Below are 20,182 nucleotides of genomic sequence, written 5' to 3' on the forward strand. Positions count from 1 at the left end.
AGATCACAAGATGAAATACATGTAGATAAAAATGAGATGTTTGTACTCTCTGGTTAATAATAGTTTGTCAACGATTTATCAAATATGAGTTATTGTGATATAAATGGAAAAAAAAATAAACACTTTATTTCAAAATAATGTATCGGTATGCTGATTTCTTTAAACGAATCTGCATCTATAATCGAACACATGCACCTAGAGAATAGATAAAAGCTTATCCCTCTCCCTCATTTTCTAACAAATTGCAGGGATATTTTTCTTCGAAACATGTGACTTCCTGGTGTGTCACATTAATATTTCGGTCGATGTATTCATTTTAAGCTTTTGCTATTATTGAAAGGTTGGTTCTTCTCGATGTGCTAAAATATGAATTGAAGTATATAGGCGAGATTTACAAAAATCCAAGAAAATATCACCGCAAAAAAAATTAAATAAATAAAAAAGCGGGGGTTCATATCATGGGGTGCCTGACGCCGGGGAGATCTCTATAACCATTCAAGTAGAACCATTTTAACAAGAGCTTGGACTTTTGGTAGTTGTGTCACACAGCAATGTGACGTATGCCTGTCTATTTCACCACTGGCCACTCAGCCATTGCTCTTTGAAATCAACAAGATTTGTCTGGCTTTTGAGCTAAGACAACGCAATTGGTGCATATTTCGCTTGAAACCGCGTCATTTCTAACTTGTTATGACGCAAGAAATAGATAGCTACGTCCAGCCGAAAGTCCAAGGTCTTGTTAAATTGGTTCTAATTCAATACATTCTGATTTTGTTAACAGTCTGTGCTTATCATAATACTAGTATATACATTAACATTATTTCACTTTTGAGAAATTTTCCTAATTTTCAGGGGAAATTATGAATTTTCCAATTTGATTTAAATACCAATTAATATTTGCATCGGTTGTGACATATTGTATCAAAATTAGGCCTTTCACTTTAGATCATAGGGTCACAGTGGATCGACATTAATATCGGAGTATATACCAATGATTAACCATTTGGAGTCCCTAATGATGTACTCCTCTCATAAAATAGGGTAGGAGGTATAAAGTACTGATAGGAATCGACCTCCGCTTTAGTGTGGGGCTAACACAAAGAATTACCGACAACCAACCCAGCGACACGATGTTTGCTTCTGTTCAAAGGCATCTGTAAGCTTGGATAAACAAATATAATAATTCTGGCCCCTTACTCTTACATTATGAATTCCTCTAAATTATTCACATTGTTCTCAGCATGCTATATAGAAGAATTTTCCTGTTACTAAATTATCTTTTAAAACGATTGTTTTGTGTGGTAGTCAAAGAAACAAGTGAAACAACTTTTTGAATGAAGTAATGAACTTTTTTTTTATCATTTAGAAATTCCCAAACTGTTCAATACACATACTTTGAATTTAACGGTAAATAAATCAAGAAATATAAAAGAAAATGGTTGATTGGACTTTCCAAAAAAAATATATATATAACATGTTCAGAAATATACAGGATACCCACGGTAGGAATCATGTCCATGCGCATGATGACTCAAAGCAACATAACACAGCGAAAACTTCGTTTGATCCCTGTGTACAATGCACAAAGTGGATAAATCAGCTTGACCTGAAGGTATATTTCACCCCTTTAGAAGTTAATGAAAGCGAATTCGAGTGAACTATTTCAACAAAGAATGATAACTCTTGATTACACAGAGAGAGAGAGAGAGAGAGAGAGAGAGAGAGAGAGAGATAATGGAATGCTTGTCATAGAAACTTTATACATGTATATATGCATTAACATTAAATTCGTCTTGTGTGTCTTCTTTTCTGAACATACATTCTAAATAAGGTGGAATTTTCATATTTACAATCAGTACATCAATATCGCTAACGGAGTAGCAGGGTGATTTCCGTTTTTAACGTGTTATATACAAGAATATTCATCAGGTTTATATTCGAGGTTGGGAAGCACAAGTGCTCATTGGTATTTTGTGTTTTAGCTGTTTATTCTATATTTATAATTTTGAAAAATACACGTCCACAACCTTGGCACTTTCTCTTATAAACCGAACACATTTGTTGTCTACAAAGTTGGCCAAATGTAGATAATTGACCATTTTTATTTCCACGACAAAGTCTGTATAATGAAATAATTTGGTCGGAATTCTAAATTGAAGGTTGAAAATTGCCGTTATTCCAACTGAATATACATGTACCATGAAAGTCATTTCGTTTTCTATTATAAAAAAAGCATTAAAATTTCAGCTTGTCTTCCAAATGAATCTTATTGAGCGAGCACATAGAAGACTTTGAAAAGAGGAATTTTTCTGCAAAAATCATGAAGAATTGCTTTTTTCTCCAATCAAGTACTGAAACCCACGCATAACGCTGTAAAAGAAGGTCAGTGATATTTCATTTAGTGACTTAAGGTATCGATTTTGTCCTTTGTTTTTAAAGATTCTTAACAAATGGGGGAGACACTTAGCAGTTGATGTCAAGAAGTGCAAATAACGCCATCAGGACCAAAACATTCTCTGTATCGTCCACAATCATACACTAATGCTTTATACAGATCGATGGAGGTTTGGACCAGCAAATGCAATCACGTCAATGTTGTGTCAATCAATCAAATCATTATTGATTATCCTATGTGAAAAGAAGCGGGCAGCGCAGATGAGGCCAAGATCATAAAACTATATTAATCGTATGAAATTAAGAAATTAGAATCCATTAAGCTTAAAGCTCGAAGTTTTCCGAAAAGATTTGCAAAAATTACATTGTGTGTACATTTGATTGTGATCTATTGATCTGAAATAAACAAGGCAGTGGTGTAGAATTATTTTTACAATCGAGGATAATGCTTAGACAAATATATCTAATTCATTATTCAGGCGGTCTTCAAATGATGCAAAGGTGGCGGAGAATACAAAAGCTTGTTAGCTTTTCATCGTTACAGACAGTGAAGAATTGTGTGTTTTGGCAACAAAAAACAGGCACCTCCCCACTAGCTCGGGATATGACACCGGAAACTAAAGAGGACTAAGCTTTCATGTCAGAGTGCTCAGGAATCAAACATTTCTTGTCTGTCAACAATACGCGATCGATCTAAGATAAAGTCAATATGTAGCCAGTGTGCGATTAGTTTTTGTAACTGCAAACTGAAGGTGGTTTTTAATACTGTATCCATATTTTAGCGTCTTTGGTTTTATTGGTATGTACAAAAAAATATATGTATTGATGTGATAAATAATTGTTAAAACTAATGATTTATTTGTATTTCATTACATGTTTTATAACTGTTATCAATGTTAACTGGCATTGTATGGCACTGTAATATATTATGTACAAGGAGAGGACATTCTAAGTTTTTGGAACTTGTGTCCAATCCTTTTGGCATTAGTCAATAAAATATGTTCAACACAACACAAGCACTAATAAAAAGCTTACCGGGTTTATACGTGTTTAAAAGAAAATATGAAGTAAATTTTTGTGTTTTTGCAATTGTTGGTTCTACATGTATATATACATGTATATAGTTCTGTACTACGTGTTACCGTTAATTTTACAGACCAAAAAAATATCTGTACTTTCCCGAATTTATTCATAATTTTATCATCATTTTTTGTTTACATACCTACGTTTTACAAAAGAACTTACGACCAGATTAATGAATTCTAATTTATCGCGAATTAATCATATATTTTTATATTCTAATGGCTGTAAAATATAATTATTGAAATTAAAATATTTGTAAATATATGGTTTTATATAAATTTTGTTCTCTAAAGATTATTCCATGAAACTGAAAATATTTACGATTTTTAAGTTCTTTTGTATAACGCAACTCTTGCTTACACACCTGTGTTAAGAAGCAGTTACTGTACTTTAAATGCAAATATCTTGACCTTTATAAAGCGAAGTAACTCTTCTTTTTATAGATACATATTTAAAAGCACGGCATAATTGAAAACGTAGTGGATCTGACAGCATTTACGTGTTCTTCCTTAAGTTAATACATGATAAAATTTAAACGTTTACATAGCAGTGAAAAAAATTATCCATTGTAATAAGAAAACATAAATTTGCTTTTAGTGAACTTGAAAACAAAAACCTCTCGTAACGAAACTTATGCAGAGATCTTTTGAAATGGATATTTAAAATCTGTTTATCATAGTGATACTATCACATTACTTTGTGGATGTAAAAAATAAGAGGAAGGGGGGCACATATGGATGTTCGAGGTACACGAATTTTAATCCCAACCACTTAACCACAATTTTAACTATAGTTACAGAGCTTGTCTTGTCGCGGAAGATATATCCCACAAGAAGCAATTTTGAAGGTTTCCGAGCAAATCATCGCTTTATGTGGAATACTCCCACTCCCACCCACCCCCTAAAAAATCCCAATAAATTAATATAAAAAGGGTAGAAACTATACAAAAAACAAAGGGGCTTGTTTTGAGCATGCAACATTTTGATAGACAGCCCCCCCCCCCTCCCCCACCCCCACTGTTTTTTTGTTGATTGCGTTAAAGATTGGACAATAATTCTTCTGTATTAATACATCACATGAATATAATTTCGTGGCTTTGAAAGATCGCTAAATGATAGAAATAATATAAACCACGTATAAACTTACAGTAATCAAAATAGATAAAGTGGCAGTTTTGAAATAATTTAATAATACAGCTGCGTCTTTCTCCTTTTAACTACATGTATGTTAAAATTAATTAATAACGCTGAGATCAGACAAGACAGACCTTTTTCCGATACAATCATATTTTTAAAAGGTGTGAAACAGGACAACACAGTTTATAGATTAAGCCTTAAATTTACTCACATCGTGATTATTGCGTCAGTGTAGTCGTCAGACATGGGTCAAACTTCTCCAATGACACCGCTAATATCCAAATTTTTAAATTCCGTCCGAACGTCAAAAAAAACGTCCATCTGAAGCGTCTTCCTGTGGCCCCCATCATAGTCTTTACACCAGTCTAGTTATATATATAAATGAGTTTACAATGGTTCTATAATTTTCGACACAAGGTAATCATAAGTCTTGCGCTTTTCACACTCGCTCTCTGTATATAGGGTATGGTATTGGGGGTTACGCCGAGAGATCTTGGCTGGTAGTTTGGTCTCTCTGTTATGGCTCCAACACGGGTACCATAAAAGCCGCCACAGGCTTGTGGGAATGAATAAAACAATTACGCTCAAAATGAAACATTAATAACGCCTCATAAGTAATCAGGCCAGTTGCCTAGGTTCTTCCATATTATTTTGTATGTGCATGTACATGTTCATGTACGTATGCCATATTTTCATTTATTTTCTTATATATGAAATTTTTAGATTTATGCGTATGATATGAATAAATGGGAAGTAGTATTGGATAAAACATAACGCGAAAAATACGACTGATCGGGCCTTGGTTTTAGATTGATGTACTATAGCATATTTAACCTTTCATTGCATAGCATTTCCTGATGTTTGAAAGTTTATTTTGCAAAGGCAAACTCCCAATAAGAATTACAGACTCGGCTAGAATAAGTAGAGATGGACATATGCATATTAAGAGACGACTCATACTCAGGTTCATTATAATTAAAATTTTTTGAATGGCTGCATATTTATTACACTCTAGCTCTTTATGTGTATTCATAATAACCAATAGCTGTGTTCACAACTTCATAAATGCACTTGCTACCATGATTTCTTTTAAATGTTTAAACAAAAAATATATATCGAAGTACTTAACAAAATTATCCAGTAAACATGGGATTATAAAATGCAACATTGCTCTATTAATTATTATGCGCTATATTTTTAACACGTTGTCATGAAATACGTTATTGCATAATATATACACATGTAAAACTATGATCACTGAAAAACTTAATTGTTTGTTGCTGTATTATTTACAACATTATGAATCCCCTACAGAAACTAAATCAAACGGTTTGTATACAGAACACCGCGTAATAGGGGATCTTTCAAATCTGATTGTACGGCACAGTTGACTAATATGATTCTATTGATTGACTTGATTACAAGTAATTACATTTGCGTGGCCTCGCGCCGCCTGTGACTGTCCCAATAGACGGCAATAAACTGATGCTTACATCACGGGACTATCATGGTTTTGTACTAAGCATAAACAAAACCTATAAATGGCCAGCTATATATTGATCAGATGGAATCATCAGAAATGTATTCTCTGTCACAATTTGATGATTTCTATATAATATCCAAACATTGAATTTTTTACATTATATAATACTATTTCTTTTTAAAATTTTGAAAGTTTTTTTGGGGAGGGGGGTAATCACAATGAAAAGGTTCTATTCACAAGCTAAAGTGATAAAACGCACAATATTTATATAACTACGTACAGCTCCACAGTTTTGATAACATGTATTGAACATATTTAACAATATAATGAATGTGAAATATATGTATTTTAAAAACATGTAGCCATAAACAATATCTAAAGACTACATTTGTGCCTTATTTCATAGACGTGTAATGCGCATTGAAAATTGATAATCCTACAATTAGCTCATGATATTATTAATTAAAGCTCTGTCTGTTTGCATCATATCAAATTGAAAAAGAGGAAAATGATGAATATTGATATGATAATTTGTTACAGTATGTGAAATTATCTCTTTTGGTGCCATTGTATGATTAAACTCAAGATTTCGTAAAACTTTTATTTATGAAAAATAAAGAATTTGTATGTCATCACATACATGACTTTTGTTTGAACATATAATGTAATGATTGTATTATAATTTCATATACATTTTTTAGAAATCATATGCATTCAAGGCATATCAATCTTCATGCAGTTATACATGCATATTCGATCACGTAAAATGTAAATATATCGAACACATTCTCCTTATCTAGTAATTTGAATTGCGTGTCACTGCTGGATATCGTCCATCTTCTTGCTGAACATGCATGTCCAATCCGATTTTACACTATGCCATGTGACGCATGTAGGAATGAGCTGCGCGCGCAGAAGTACTTGTTGTTTTCTGTCATAGATGGATTTTCTACAAAAGGGGGACAAGGTTGAAAGAAAACTTTTATTCTACATAGCTTTGTGAAAATATTTCATCACTAAAGCTTGGATGAAATCTTTTAGGTAAGTTTCATGTCATTTTAATGACAATAACATTGAAAATTTCTATATTTTGGTTAAACACGATGGTTTTGAAATGTTGCAACCCCCACTGTTTGGTACGATCCGAGTGAATTTGCAATGGAATACTCCAAATGTTGGTAGGTTCCATTTGAGGACTATATGAGCCTCTCCGTGACTAATTTTGGCGTAATGAGGGGACAACATAATGCCACAGTATCTGCGAAGAAGAACCAAATATGTACACGTTGTTTTTGTAGATTCAACGTCTCTTCGAACAGTATCACGTTACATCAGTTTAAACCAGTTTACAGTATTTCACCCAGAAGAAAAATACTTAGATATGAATTGGCCACTGTCACTGATCAGTGATGTGGTACTGTTTAAGTTTAGTCCTGTAAAAACATCAATTCGTCCGAAATATTGTTCTGGTACCATACAGCCGAATATACAGGCCAAAATTTTTTGCTACCATCATGTCTGCAATCCTTTAGTTTAAAATCATTTCAAAATTCTCTTAATCTTTTCTTTATAATCAACAAGTTAAAACTTTGGAAAATGATAGTTGGATCTTGATAAAAGTGCCCATAATCAGATATCCCAATGCTTCATAAAGTACACTCATCTCTGGTCCATTATCAAAGATACCGAAATTTTCTAGTGGTAATTACATAACAAGTTAATCTATTATGGTGAACCAGTAATTGTCAAGGAGATATTAAACGTGGAAATTCTCAGGCATCTTGAACAGCCAATGCATGAATTACATGTACTTTCAAAGCAGAAGTCATCCATAAACTGGCATATATATTTGAAATTTAAAATAACTCTTGGACTCCACGTCAGTCACCCAGTAGACCCCTACGCAATAACTAGCTGCGACATGCATTGCATGGTCTTTTGAAGGACAAATTTACAATTTGGTGAAATATTTTTAAACGTCACAGCAATTGTATTATTTAAAATTACATTGTTTTATTGAAAATTACCTATTCCAACTAAACTTCAACGAACTTCAGTTTTTTGCTCTGCCAAAAACCCCGGGGGCCAGCTATATTATATGATGTACTGCAATTATTGCCAAATGGTCTATATACATACTTGTATGTACTAGCTATATCTGTGTATAATTTTTAAGCAAAAAGTTCACTTCTTTAGATAATAAAAAAAAGAATCCAGTTGCATTAAAAATTGCATGAATCTATATAACATATAGGTCTGGAATTTGCTGACCAGACCTCGCCCTTGTAGTTGAGAATGGAGGATGACAACAGTGAGGACAAGTGGATCGCCCCGGACTCCACCAATGAGACATACCCAGTCACCGTGCCTTACACCTCTGCTCCAGTCAGCTTGTACAGCCACCCCACATACAACAGCCACTTCCGCAGTCAAGATAGGTAACAATAATTTACTGGGCTGCAAATTGTGTTCATGATGCAGTAATGTCTGTGTACCTTTAAGCCCTTATTTGGTATTCACTCTGTGGAAATTTTTATATCCATGCAAGAAATATTTGCAAGATAAGAATAAACTTCTCCTTTGCAAATATTTGGTATCAAGACTACTTATCAGATTCATAATCTTTTGCATTTTAACAATGCTAAATAAGGCTTAGCTAGATGATTTCCTCACACTTGGTATGAATTTAATAAAAGTTATTAGATTTACATGTTGCATGTAAAACCAACCTAACCCCCAATTTTGAATGGCAATGTGTGTCATTAAAACTTAAAAAAAAAAACCCCAACTTTTATAGCAGCTAGGTAGTTTATATCCCCTAAACACTGTTTATGAAGGAGATTTATTTCTTTGTAGGGGACAACAAGCTACATATGAGCAGCCTACATATCAGATTTCCCAGTCGCAGCAGTTTTACCAGCCAGCTTCCTCTAATGTATCCTACGAAAGGCTGTCCCCAAACTCCTACAGGGAAATCCCTACGGACAATGAACCCATCTCTTACTCCAACCTACAGCAGCCGGAGGGCTCCCAGTTGATCACTTCTGTTGACAGCAGTACTCTCACCCAGATGGTAAATTCCTCTAGATTACAAGACAAATTTTACATATACTTTAGTTGGTTTAGAGGGGTAAAGTTGAATCAAAATGATTGAATTGTAAACTCATTATGTTTTCTGTATATTGTTATCAATGAAACCCTTTATCTATTTCTTTTTTTCAAACCCAGGGCTATCAGGTGCACCATGTGGTAATGGACTCAGACAGGCTGGTAACTGTGCAGAGAGTTGTCTCCCCTGTGGATTGTTCGGCTGGTCCCTCGAATGTGTCGAGCATGACCCATCAAGAGACCCTTGCCCCCCAGCCAACACATGCCATTCTGACTCCTGTGCCAGTAAGGCATTTCATAGAAATTACTAATACAAGAAGTGATGACTCTTTACAAAAAAGTTTAAGCCTAATGTCTACTGAAAAAAAAAATATAATTGAAAAGCAAATGTTGATCATCTTTTAGCATTTTGTGTAAAAATTACCTGCTCAAATCTTTTTTTACTTCACAGGTGTCAAGCATCCAAGGTTATGCCCCATCCTATAATGATATGACAGTTCCTAAAAGCTTGAGGAATGGCAATGAGGCGATGCCAAATGAGGATCAAAGGATGACCTTCTCTGGTGTCAGGGGGTCAATGCCCAGCAACAGATTTCCTCCTAAGAAAAAAGAAGTAAGTTAGAATGTTATTTAGATGAATAGAATTTAGGTGTTGTAAGAGAAGTGTTTAGTTAGACTGAACCATTAAAGCTTGCACTAAAAGGAAGTAAATGATAAAATGTTGTTGCTTCAATATATTCTTCCTAAATTGATTCTCTGAAACAAATACATATATGAACTTGTACATATGTAGCAGGACATTTACCTGTTAAATGACAATTGTTAACATTATTGAATCTGAATACAATTTTTTTTGTTTTATTGCAGATAGCTAGAGACATTGTCAGTGGGGATGCAGACACAACTAGAGATGACAGGGACCTGGAGACATATCAGACATCATCTCAGGGTAGGAAACTTATTGTATAAAATGTAACTACAAAATGTACTTCAAAAACGCAGGGGCCCATTTCACTTAACTTTACGCTGTCGTAAGTCCGGACTGAAGTCCAATATTTGGACTAAGGTCCGTTTCACTTAAAGGCGTAACTTTGAGCCAGCCTTAAGTTAAGACAAAAATCTACACCTAGCCAAGGGTAGTCGTAACTTATGGCGTAAACATGAAATGATTGCTAATTCTGTTGCTGAATATATCGGTGCTGACCGTAATGTTAAATTGTACAATTTGTCATGTAAATTTTAATAATTTCATATGAAATTAAGAAAAAAAGAGTTTTGATAGATGGTACCAATTCTCGAATAGAAACTTTCTTACCATGTCTTATGCACATTCTTTATATTTGCACTTATCGTTTTCATGTTAAAATGACATATTTAGACAATCGATATATAGTTTTCATTCGATTATTTTTATTCAATAATTTGATTTACGTTTCATATTTTTTAGTAAATTCGGCAATGAATAATGCAGAACATATACATACATGATGCACATGTAGTACAAAGGTACAGCTGTGTGATTTTGTCACTTAACAGGATTAATATACTTGAATACTTTACGGTTCTCTCTCTCTCGCAAGCACGATTGACAAGTTTCTATTTTTTATCTATCTAAAGAATATATATCTCTCTTTCTACTGTTTATCATCTGTCTGCGCATGTGCATAAGCTCGTTTTAAAGGACGTAAGTCTTACCTTAACTTAGTCCGATACTAGTGTTTACGGCCAGACGTACGCCTCTTAGTGAAACGCAGTTTACGCCGGACTAAATTTTGGCGTACGCCCTAAGGCCTAACTTAAGTTTCATCGTATCTTACGCCTTTTAGTGAAACGGGCCCCAGGGCTGCAATTTACAAATGAACTCTCAGCAAAATACTAAATCTTCTCAGTCTATTGGAATGATTGTCAATGCAAAAGATCCATACAAAACCTCTACTTCCTAACTTTTTTCAATCAAAAAAGATTTTTTTTAACCTGCGTTTTCTGCGCTTCGGTTGCTAATGATAAGTTAGCACTTCTGACTTTGGTCCTAAGTTGTAAGGGTTTGTAAAATACAACCAAGCTGTACTGAGTACGGTAAGTAAATCTTGCAGTGTAGATTCAACTTGCAGTTTTACATTTGCTACTTACAGTTCACAGTTATATTCTTGAGGATGATCAACAAGGTGGTCTTCACTCCACGATGGTCAAGGAGCCAGGGTCCCTCCACCCCACCCACACCCAGGAGGCCATGATAGACACCACCCAGTCCGTGCCCATTGGCTTCCCGTCCGAGGGGGAGAACATGGAGGCAGCAGAAGTGGGACACTCTATGCTCAGCTCAGATCTAGGTGCATATTTGCAGAGTTTTTTTCAGGAAAATGCAGATTTCCAAGTCAAAATGTCATTTCATCTTGAGATCAGTGTAGACCTCATACTAATTTGAATTTCTCTCTTTACTTTCTCTGCAAATCACAACCTTTTGTTTCTTTTAGACCCAATGCATATTGGTGTTGGATTTGGTACATGCATGTACCTTGTCACAAGTTTACTACATATTGGTATTACATGGATTAAGTAATAATTGATCATGAATTTATTGGATGTCTCAATTGTTTGTTTCCAGTACAACTTTTGGGGTCATTGTACTTCCTTTCTTTGGAAAAAAATGTTAATTTCTCCCTTGTTCCTCTTGTCTTAAAGTAAATGTTTTCATGACTGATTTGAAAGAATTGTAACGGGATGGGAGAAATGATGATGGACCAGACTGGGATTCGAACCCGGGCCCCCTGAATCTCTAGTCAGGTGCTCTACCAACTGAGCTATCTGGGGCCGGTGTTCGAACCGGTCTGACCGTCACAGAATCAACACAGTATAAGTTTGTTGTCTTTGTTCAAAGACTGCTTGAATTACCAATATTTGAAAAATATACACACCTTAAGATCAATTTATATTTTATACTGAAAACAGGCTTGGTGGGAGGGATATGTAAGGACATGTAACATACTTCTTTGTGTTGTAATGAATGGCATATTACTCTGAGTAACACTACCCATTATTAAGTATACTTGGCATAAATGTGCCATGAATGAAGTACATGTAAATGCCAGAAACTGATTTTGTTCATCCTCATTTGCATTTATAATAATGCATACTGACTTATATTGTTTTATCTGTGCAGATCACTTGAGCCATCATGCAAATATGAGAGCAAATCTTGAAGGAATCCAAATGCATCATTTGGTCAGTGATAAAAACACAAGAAATGGACCTGATTCTATGTCAGCTCTGTCTATGCCGGTATGTACATGTATGAATATGATACATACACTATTAAAAGATATAATTAGGGCCCCGCATGGATTTGCGGGTGCCCTATAGTAATCACTCTGTCCGTCCGTCCTTCTGTCCGTCCGTCCGTCTGTCACTCTTCCGTCCACAAATTTCCTGTTTTTTTCTAATAACTTTTTTTATGGTTGCCCAATCAAGTTCAAATTTGGTATGGTAGTTCAGTAGGCAGAAATACATATTTTGATGCTAAGTTTGGTTCATTATGTCTTCTGGTTTGGAGCTGGGGTGGTGGGGTAGATTCCTAACTATGCATAAGAAGAATGGGCAAAGAGAGATAACTGCTGAGAATGAATGGGCAAAGAGAGATAACTGCTGAGAATGTTACCATTTTATACAAGGAAGGCTGTGCAATATTTGTCCTTTGGGATTAATTAACCTTCCACATGAAGAAAATCCTAAGCTTTAACTTTATCTGTCACATTGAGATTAATTACTGCACTGCACTACTTTGTTTTGAAGTTAAGGTCAATTTTGAATGATGTGTAGTATTGTGTACATTCTTTGAAATATGGATTTCAAATATAATATTCATATTTTATTTTGGTTAAAATACCGTACACAATGATTTATAATAATTTTATTGAATAGAGGCAAAGCCTAGGTATCATTGCATTGGTATCAATTCTTTGTTTTTTTAACAAATTTTATTTCATCCCATGTTAACCAACTTTATCCCGTGGATATGACTCATTGGATATTTTTTTGATATCCCACAGTTGTGACTTTACAATGGGATTTGCCTAGGCATAATGAAGTAAAATAATGTAGAGTTTTATAAACAGTGTAAACATTGATTGCGGTGTATAAAACATGGGATAAATAGAATCTCATGATTTGTAGTATAATATGATTTTTATCCAACTTGGATTTATCCCCTCACTAAGGCTCAAGAAAAAAACACTTTAATTGTTGGCTGAAAATCATTTCCAACTACAAATCACGAGATCCTATATATTCCAGTTCTTTACATCTTCTGCCGGGCGTTTATTTTTCATCATTGTTAATATAAAGAGGATGGAATTCAAAGTTTTTTTCACTTTTCTATATTAATTGTCATAGCGGGGCCCTTCCTGACTGGTCAGTTTTCTAGTTCCCATTCATTTGAAATAAAGTTCTCTTAATTAGAATAATGTTGATGAAAGTGTGTAAGCTTGTTTTGGGTTACAGGTGAGAAAGTCATCTCGTATCGCTGAGATGGAGAATGAGCCACAAACGTGGCGTAAACCGAGATACAAGCCTGGAGTGTACAACTATAATGAGATATGTGAGTTATTGAGTACTTGATTTTTGCCTGACATGGATCACAGTAGCTCTTGTTCATTATTTCTATAGTCCATGTAGTGAATAAGACATCACTACTTCAAATTACAGTGTATATTGAAAAATGTATTTTTTGGTTTTATTGGATTTTAGCGTCTATTTTAATCAGCATTTGGATATGATGATTCAGATTATGTCACAATAATGCACAAAAACATAAAACAATACGTTGTTCTTATTTATCATTTTAGGGTGTGACGATTGTTCGACTACATATTCCACGGAGTGCCCCACCCACAAGCTGACCTTGGTCCCTGACAAGGTCGTCCTGTCCCGAGCCTGGTCAAGTCTCCCCCCGCTCCTACAGATCTTTAGAATCGGAGACCCCAATCTTCATCCCAGTGGTACATAGTTAATTATTAGTTGATAAATAAACATATGCTGGTATTTTTAAGATGTTACAAATCTTTTAGTTGAAAACTGGTACCAAAAAGTTTTAATTTAAAAATATTTAAATTTCTGAATTGAATATAAAATAGATGACTATACATGTATACACATTTTTGGGTTTTTAACAAAAGTATTTGAAAAAAGTTTCAGAAGTTTACATGGATACATGTATTAATTTTGTACTTTCATATATCATTGTATAAATTTCTTTTAGTTAACAAAGTAACTTAGTTTGCATATACTAAATTGTCCATGTTATTTTATACAGAGACAAGTGTTGGTGTTTTTGCCAAGAGAACAATTCAGAAAAACGTCCAGTTTGGTCCTTTTGTTGGAGAACTAGTGATGAAAGATAGTGATATCAACAGCAAGTTCCCTCTCGCTGTAAGTTTTTATATTCTGCAGGCAATACACTTTGAGAATTTCTATTAAAAACCTCTCTCTCTCTCTCTCTCTCTCTCTCTCTCTCTCTCTCTCTCTCAACATTCAACCATTGATCTCATTCAGACACCAAAGGAAAACTAAATACAATGGCTTGTGAAAGTTTTACGGTAACTGAAATATCTTGTATAAAAACCAACAAAACTTAAGTTTGCCATAGTTAATAGGAGTAACATACTCTGTATCTTTTACATTTCTGGATTTTCTTAGATTGAGCGTGGGGAAGGAGATGTGAATTATTTTGACACGTCTGATGAGAATAAATGTAACTGGATGATGTTTGTGCGACCTGCTGAGAGCTATGCTGATCAGAACTGTGTGGCCTACCAGTATGGTCTGGACATTTACTTCACCATTACACGGAATATAGAGGCCAGAGCAGAAATCAAGGTATGGTTGGTAAAGGACATAATTAAACATTAGTTGTGCAGATGGCCATGTATTTTAAAATATTTGAGCATGTAAGTACAGATACCATGATGATTAAAGAAAATTCAGTCACTCAGAAACAGTAATGAAGCACTCTATATTTTGTTTAATACTGTAATTTTATTTGATAAATACATGTATGTGTTTGATTTTCCTGCAGGTCTGGTATGCCCCACATTATGCTGAGAGATTTGGTTTTCCCCAACTTGATATTACTGACCAAGACATTCAAAGTGAGTGCATGTGTAAAGCCAACATACATGTACATGTATTTTGTTTTAAGTACAGAGGCTATAGAGGTAGTGGCAGTAGTGCTTATAAAATGAGAGCTTTTTAGGTCACCTGAGTAACTTAATTAGTAAACAAATTCTAATCTATCCTTTATCATAATGCTACAAAGTCAATCTTGACAAAATTTGTTAGTAACATCTATAGAGTGAGGAGAACATAATTTTTAAATTTTATGACCACTCCCTTAAGGGGCCTTTAAATTTTTGGGGAAAGGTCATCTTCAAAATCTTTTTTCTACTCTTAATGATTAACCAAGTATAAAGTAGTATTCTAATAGGTAGGTGGACATCTACCAAAATTATAAAATCTATGACATCAGGAGCCTGGGTTCTTGTGCTAGAGTGGGGCATTATCGGTCATGTAGTAAAAATCCTTGAATTCTTCAAAATTTCCATCTTAACTAACCTTTTGGCTCAAGCAGTTAATTAGAATGTGAATATGGTAATGATGAGCAGAGGAACCTCTACCAAATTGTGTTTGACTAATTTTATAGTGAATATAGGGTATTCAGTCCTGAATTGATGATCATTGATTCAATATTTTCAGATGTTGTTTATATGACTATAGATTTAGTTTATTCTTGCTTGGTGCAATGTATAACACTTGCGTATTATTTTGAACATCCACCTTTCACGATTACTTTAAATTTTCAGGGTTAGATGACCAGGAGAATAAGTATGTGTGTTATGATTGCACGGAGTCCTTCAGAACTCAAATGGCTCTTCAGAAACACATAATGATACATGAGATTAATACATCATCAAACTTAAAGGAATCCTCAAAGACCTATTCTTATACTGCTACCGAACCAGAGGAACAATACTTGACTGAGGCAGTGACAGAGTCTGAAGCTTCTACTTCAGGACTAGACAAAGCAAAGAAAACAAAACCTCCCAAAAAGGCAAAGGTACGTAACCAGTCTAAATTATGCATATTAATTCTTGGTAATTTTAGACAACTATAAAGTTTAAAAATTGTCTGAAGTGCATCTTCTTATTAACAATGTACTTAGATATAAAAAGATTTGTTTTCATTTTGATTGAATTAATTTGATTCTAAAATCATGTGATTTCACTGATTTTTCATTTATAGGATATAGGAGAAACCTACATGTGGAAGAAAAAGTCGACAAGTTTTTATCTGAACAAGTATGAATATTTAGAATATCTATTTGACATTAGAAAATAATTTTTAAAATATTTTAAATGCAAATGCATGAATATTGTAAATCTCAAAATGTCTATGTAAACTGCTATAATACTTTAAAAACATTTAAATTGGTTTGGACCAGTTTTTGTGAATTAAAAGGTTCTTGGGTATGTAATTTCATGACTAAAAAATAATAATGAAGTTTCATAATTTGTCAAGGAATAAAATTATTGGTGAGATACACCAACCAAATGCATGAATATTGAGCCACCCCAAATACTGATGATTCCACATTATGTTCTTTTAACAATTGCTTAAAGTGATTCTTTTATTGTTATAGGACTTTGAAGAAGTACAAAAACAGACAGAACCCAGAAAATATCAGAAAGAATCTCATGAACTTGTACCGACGAAAAGGAAAGGGTGTAGGAGGAGGGAATGAGTGGGAATGCAATAACTGTCATCTGTCATTTGAAAACTCAAATGTATTAAATCTCCACATACTGTTTCATGCAGCAGAAGATGTAGATCTGGAAAGAGTAGAGCAGTATGCCATTACAACTAACGAGAGTGTGATGTATGGATCTGGTCCAAACTATGTCCAGGTGGATAAAAGGGTCCTGGCTTGCCCCGTCTGCCAAATGCAGTTCCATGATAAGAAGATGTTGATACAGCATGCAGCCGACCATGGGACGTCAAAGTACAAGTTCCTGCGGGAAAGGCCATTCAAATGTGACAAGTGTTGTAAAGCCTTTTACACTCATGAGCGACTCCAGCGACATATCCTTTGTCATGGGGACGAGTCCACTAAGCCACTTCAGTGTGATGTTTGCTTTAAACGCTTTATGAACAACTCAGCCTTATCCTGCCACATCAAGATTCACAGTGACAAGAAGTACTATACTTGCCCTGTATGTCACGAGGGGTTTGATCACACCAATGCCATGAAACTACATGTGGTGAAACACAGTGTTAATGGCTACTACAAGTGCCCAGACTGTGAGAGACAGTTTGAAGATTTCTTGTCAATGAGAAAGCACTTGAGAAGTTTCCACTCCAACAAGGAATATCCCTGTCCTGAATGCAAGAAAGTGTTTCCTCGCCCAGACAAACTGAAACTTCACATGTTGAGGCATTCTAGCCACAGGGAGTTCATGTGTGAAACTTGTGGCAGGCAGTTCAAGAGGAAGGACAAACTAAAGGAGCACATCCGACGAATGCATGCTGGGGATAAGGAGCCCAAAGTGGTCAACCAGCAAAATATGTCATCAAAGAAGTTTGTCCCGAAAGTGTCACCTAATGATTTCCAGAGATTCATTTACAAATGCCATCTATGTATGCTTGGGTTTAAAAGAAGGGGGATGCTGGTCAACCATCTGGCAAAGAGGCACCCAGATATAAACATGGAGTCTGTACCTGAACTAAACCTTCCTATACTGAAAACTCAAAAGGATTATTACTGTCAGTACTGTGAGAAAGTATACAAGTCTAGCTCAAAGAGGAAAGCTCACATTTTGAAGAATCACCCTGGGTCAATTTTGCCAGTAAGTGCAAGAAAGAAAGTAGTGGACACACCTGGTTTACCAAACCCCACCTACTCTCAAACTGTGGGCAGCATCACCACAATGCCTCACTCTTGCGAATTCTGCCACAAGCAGTATGCAAGTAAAGCCAAGCTCACCCAACACCAGCGCAAAAAGCATCCAGACTTGATACCAGAACAGACCTTCACTCCAAAGATATCCAAAGCAGATCCAAAGGATATTCAGCCATCTCAAGAACCTCATCAAACCAGAGAACAGCAGCAAGCACAGCCCATACAACATCTAGTCCGCTTTGTAGAGGCAGACTCTGGAGTTGTAGCCTGTATACAACAGAATGCAGGACAAGATGGGCTGCCTCCTACAGACCTCCTGACACAGGCTATGAGTGAGCTTACCCATCATTTACAACCAGTACAGGAATATCGCTCCACCCTGGGAGAACTAGCAGCGATAACATCAAGACCCAGTGGTACAACAATGGTGCAAGTTCAGAATCTGCCATCAACTCATTCTACTATTGAGTTTAGCCATCTTAGTCAGGCATTATCTAGTGCTCATTTCCTTCCCTCCAATCACCTTGCTGGTGCACCCATACAACTCGCTGCAATTGCAACATCAACAGGTGATCAGATTGTGGATCATGGTTTACAGGTGATTGCTTCACCAACCCAGTCCCCTGGAAGAAGCCAAGCTAACCAGGACCCCCAGAACATTGTTTCCACACAGTCAGGTGTATCCATGCAAGCTATCCCAGTGTCACTGCCCCCAGGGACAATCATTAGCTCTCAAAACTGGCCTCAGTATCAGAGGTACAGATGAACAGTCCACCTACATGTATTTGTTTTGTAGCTTTTCTTGTTTTTATTATTTACTTGTAGAATTAGGGATTTAATTTATTAAGCGCAAAGTGTAGCGCTTTTTTCCTTGCTTTCCATTTAAGGATCATTCATGCTTAAAGGCATACCATATTAGTGATAGATGTACATTTACTTTATTGAAATGTAAAACCTTCATGAAAATCTCAAATTTTCCTGCTAAAAATAGGTTAAATTGTCATGCATGTATACTTTGATTTTACATTAGAGGGTGAATTTATGGTCCTGTTCTAAACAAGGTTTACCTGGCAATATGTGATGAAAACATAAAACTGTATGATAAAATGATACCTGGTCACAGATCATGATAGTTCAAAAAATGTGTAATTTTGTGCATAGTGCTGTGCAATGAATTGTTTCTATACCATGGCTTTTCATGTAAATCTGCTTTAATAGTAGTTAAAATAGATTGTTGGCTGAATTGTTTTGGCAGACTAAGTGATTTTTGTACCTACTTTTAAAATCTTAATAGGTATCTTAACTAATAAAAAGTCAAAGCATTCTACCTCAATGATTTTTATTACCGGTATTCAGACAAAAAGATAGATTACTACTGCCACAAGATCACACAATTTCAAAGGGAGTAAAATTATTTCTTTTCCACCTTTATTTCATGTATTTATAGTTATTACCCCCATAGAAAGAGGCCTATGGCTCAACTTGCTCAAATGAGTAACAGTTCCTCTGCAAGTTTTGTATCTATAATTGTTCATTTTCGTATAAAATATTTCTGAACTACATTTAAAGCCACATCTTCATGCAAACATTTGAAGACAGTATAACTCCTGGACCAACAACAGGGCTTTATTTGGTAGCGAGGTTTTTCATGTGAAAACATTGGGGAGAAATGTGACAAATTAACTGAATTGTTGGACCAAAAACTCATATATGGTAGAGATTCAAGTTCCTGCATTTGGCGTCCAGAAATTTGAGTGCATTTAAGAGAGTTTAGGTAGGAATAACTCACTTGGGAGCTGTTACTTAGGTGACCTATCTGACCCATGTGGTTTCAAGTTTTTAAACAAAAACCTAAAATCAGTTTGTTATTTAGTATTACTTTCATTTATTCCTACGGTACTGTTCACAGATAATGTCTACACTTCGTTGCCAGTGCAGCAGTAGCATAGTACGGTATACTTAAAACTTAGATTTCACTCTTAATTTCCTTAATTTCATTTTTTTTTTTTTTTTTACAAACTCCCAAAAGGG

General features: G+C 35.1%; 2 protein-coding genes across 6 annotated transcripts in view; one reads left to right on the top strand and one right to left on the bottom strand.

Annotated features, from left to right (window-relative positions):
- LOC128155814 (innexin unc-9-like) overlaps positions 1–4,966 on the bottom strand; it is a 56,882-nt gene extending 51,916 nt beyond the window's left edge. Inside the window, exon 1 of the mRNA XM_052817680.1 lies at positions 4,825–4,966. Coding sequence (XP_052673640.1) covers positions 4,825–4,859 — 35 coding nt within the window. The 5' untranslated portion in view covers positions 4,860–4,966. The remainder of the gene's footprint in view (positions 1–4,824) is intronic.
- Positions 4,967–6,991: 2,025 nt separating this feature from the next.
- On the top strand, positions 6,992–19,478 carry LOC128155815 (PR domain zinc finger protein 10-like). Of its 5 annotated transcripts, none has more exons than XM_052817686.1 (16): positions 6,992–7,137; positions 8,351–8,534; positions 8,953–9,169; positions 9,325–9,489; positions 9,656–9,817; positions 10,072–10,153; positions 11,337–11,534; positions 12,365–12,483; positions 13,702–13,798; positions 14,046–14,198; positions 14,513–14,628; positions 14,896–15,075; positions 15,275–15,347; positions 16,059–16,312; positions 16,498–16,553; positions 16,895–19,478. In XM_052817686.1, exons 2-16 carry the CDS (start codon positions 8,392–8,394, stop codon positions 18,915–18,917), a joined length of 4,038 nt encoding a protein of 1,345 aa, XP_052673646.1. In that variant the 5' UTR covers positions 6,992–7,137; positions 8,351–8,391; the 3' UTR covers positions 18,918–19,478. The 5 variants fall into 5 exon arrangements, with proteins under 5 accessions (XP_052673646.1, XP_052673648.1, XP_052673647.1 ...); XM_052817688.1 differs by lacking the exon at positions 6,992–7,137 and adding an exon at positions 7,230–7,274; XM_052817687.1 differs by lacking the exon at positions 6,992–7,137 and adding an exon at positions 7,293–7,375.
- Positions 19,479–20,182: the final 704 nt, after the last annotated feature.

Source organism: Crassostrea angulata, chromosome 7 (genome assembly GCF_025612915.1).
Source record: "Crassostrea angulata isolate pt1a10 chromosome 7, ASM2561291v2, whole genome shotgun sequence".
NCBI classification, from domain to species: domain Eukaryota; kingdom Metazoa; phylum Mollusca; class Bivalvia; order Ostreida; family Ostreidae; genus Magallana; species Magallana angulata.

Coding starts and splice junctions, on each gene's coding strand:
- LOC128155815 (XM_052817686.1), top strand. CDS start 8,392: ATGGAGGATGACAACAGTGAGGACAAGTGGATCGCCCCGGACTCCACC. Junction 9,170..9,324: donor GCAGTACTCTCACCCAGATG/GTAAATTCCTCT, acceptor TTTCAAACCCAG/GGCTATCAGGTGCACCATGT. Junction 12,484..13,701: donor TGTCAGCTCTGTCTATGCCG/GTATGTACATGT, acceptor TTTGGGTTACAG/GTGAGAAAGTCATCTCGTAT.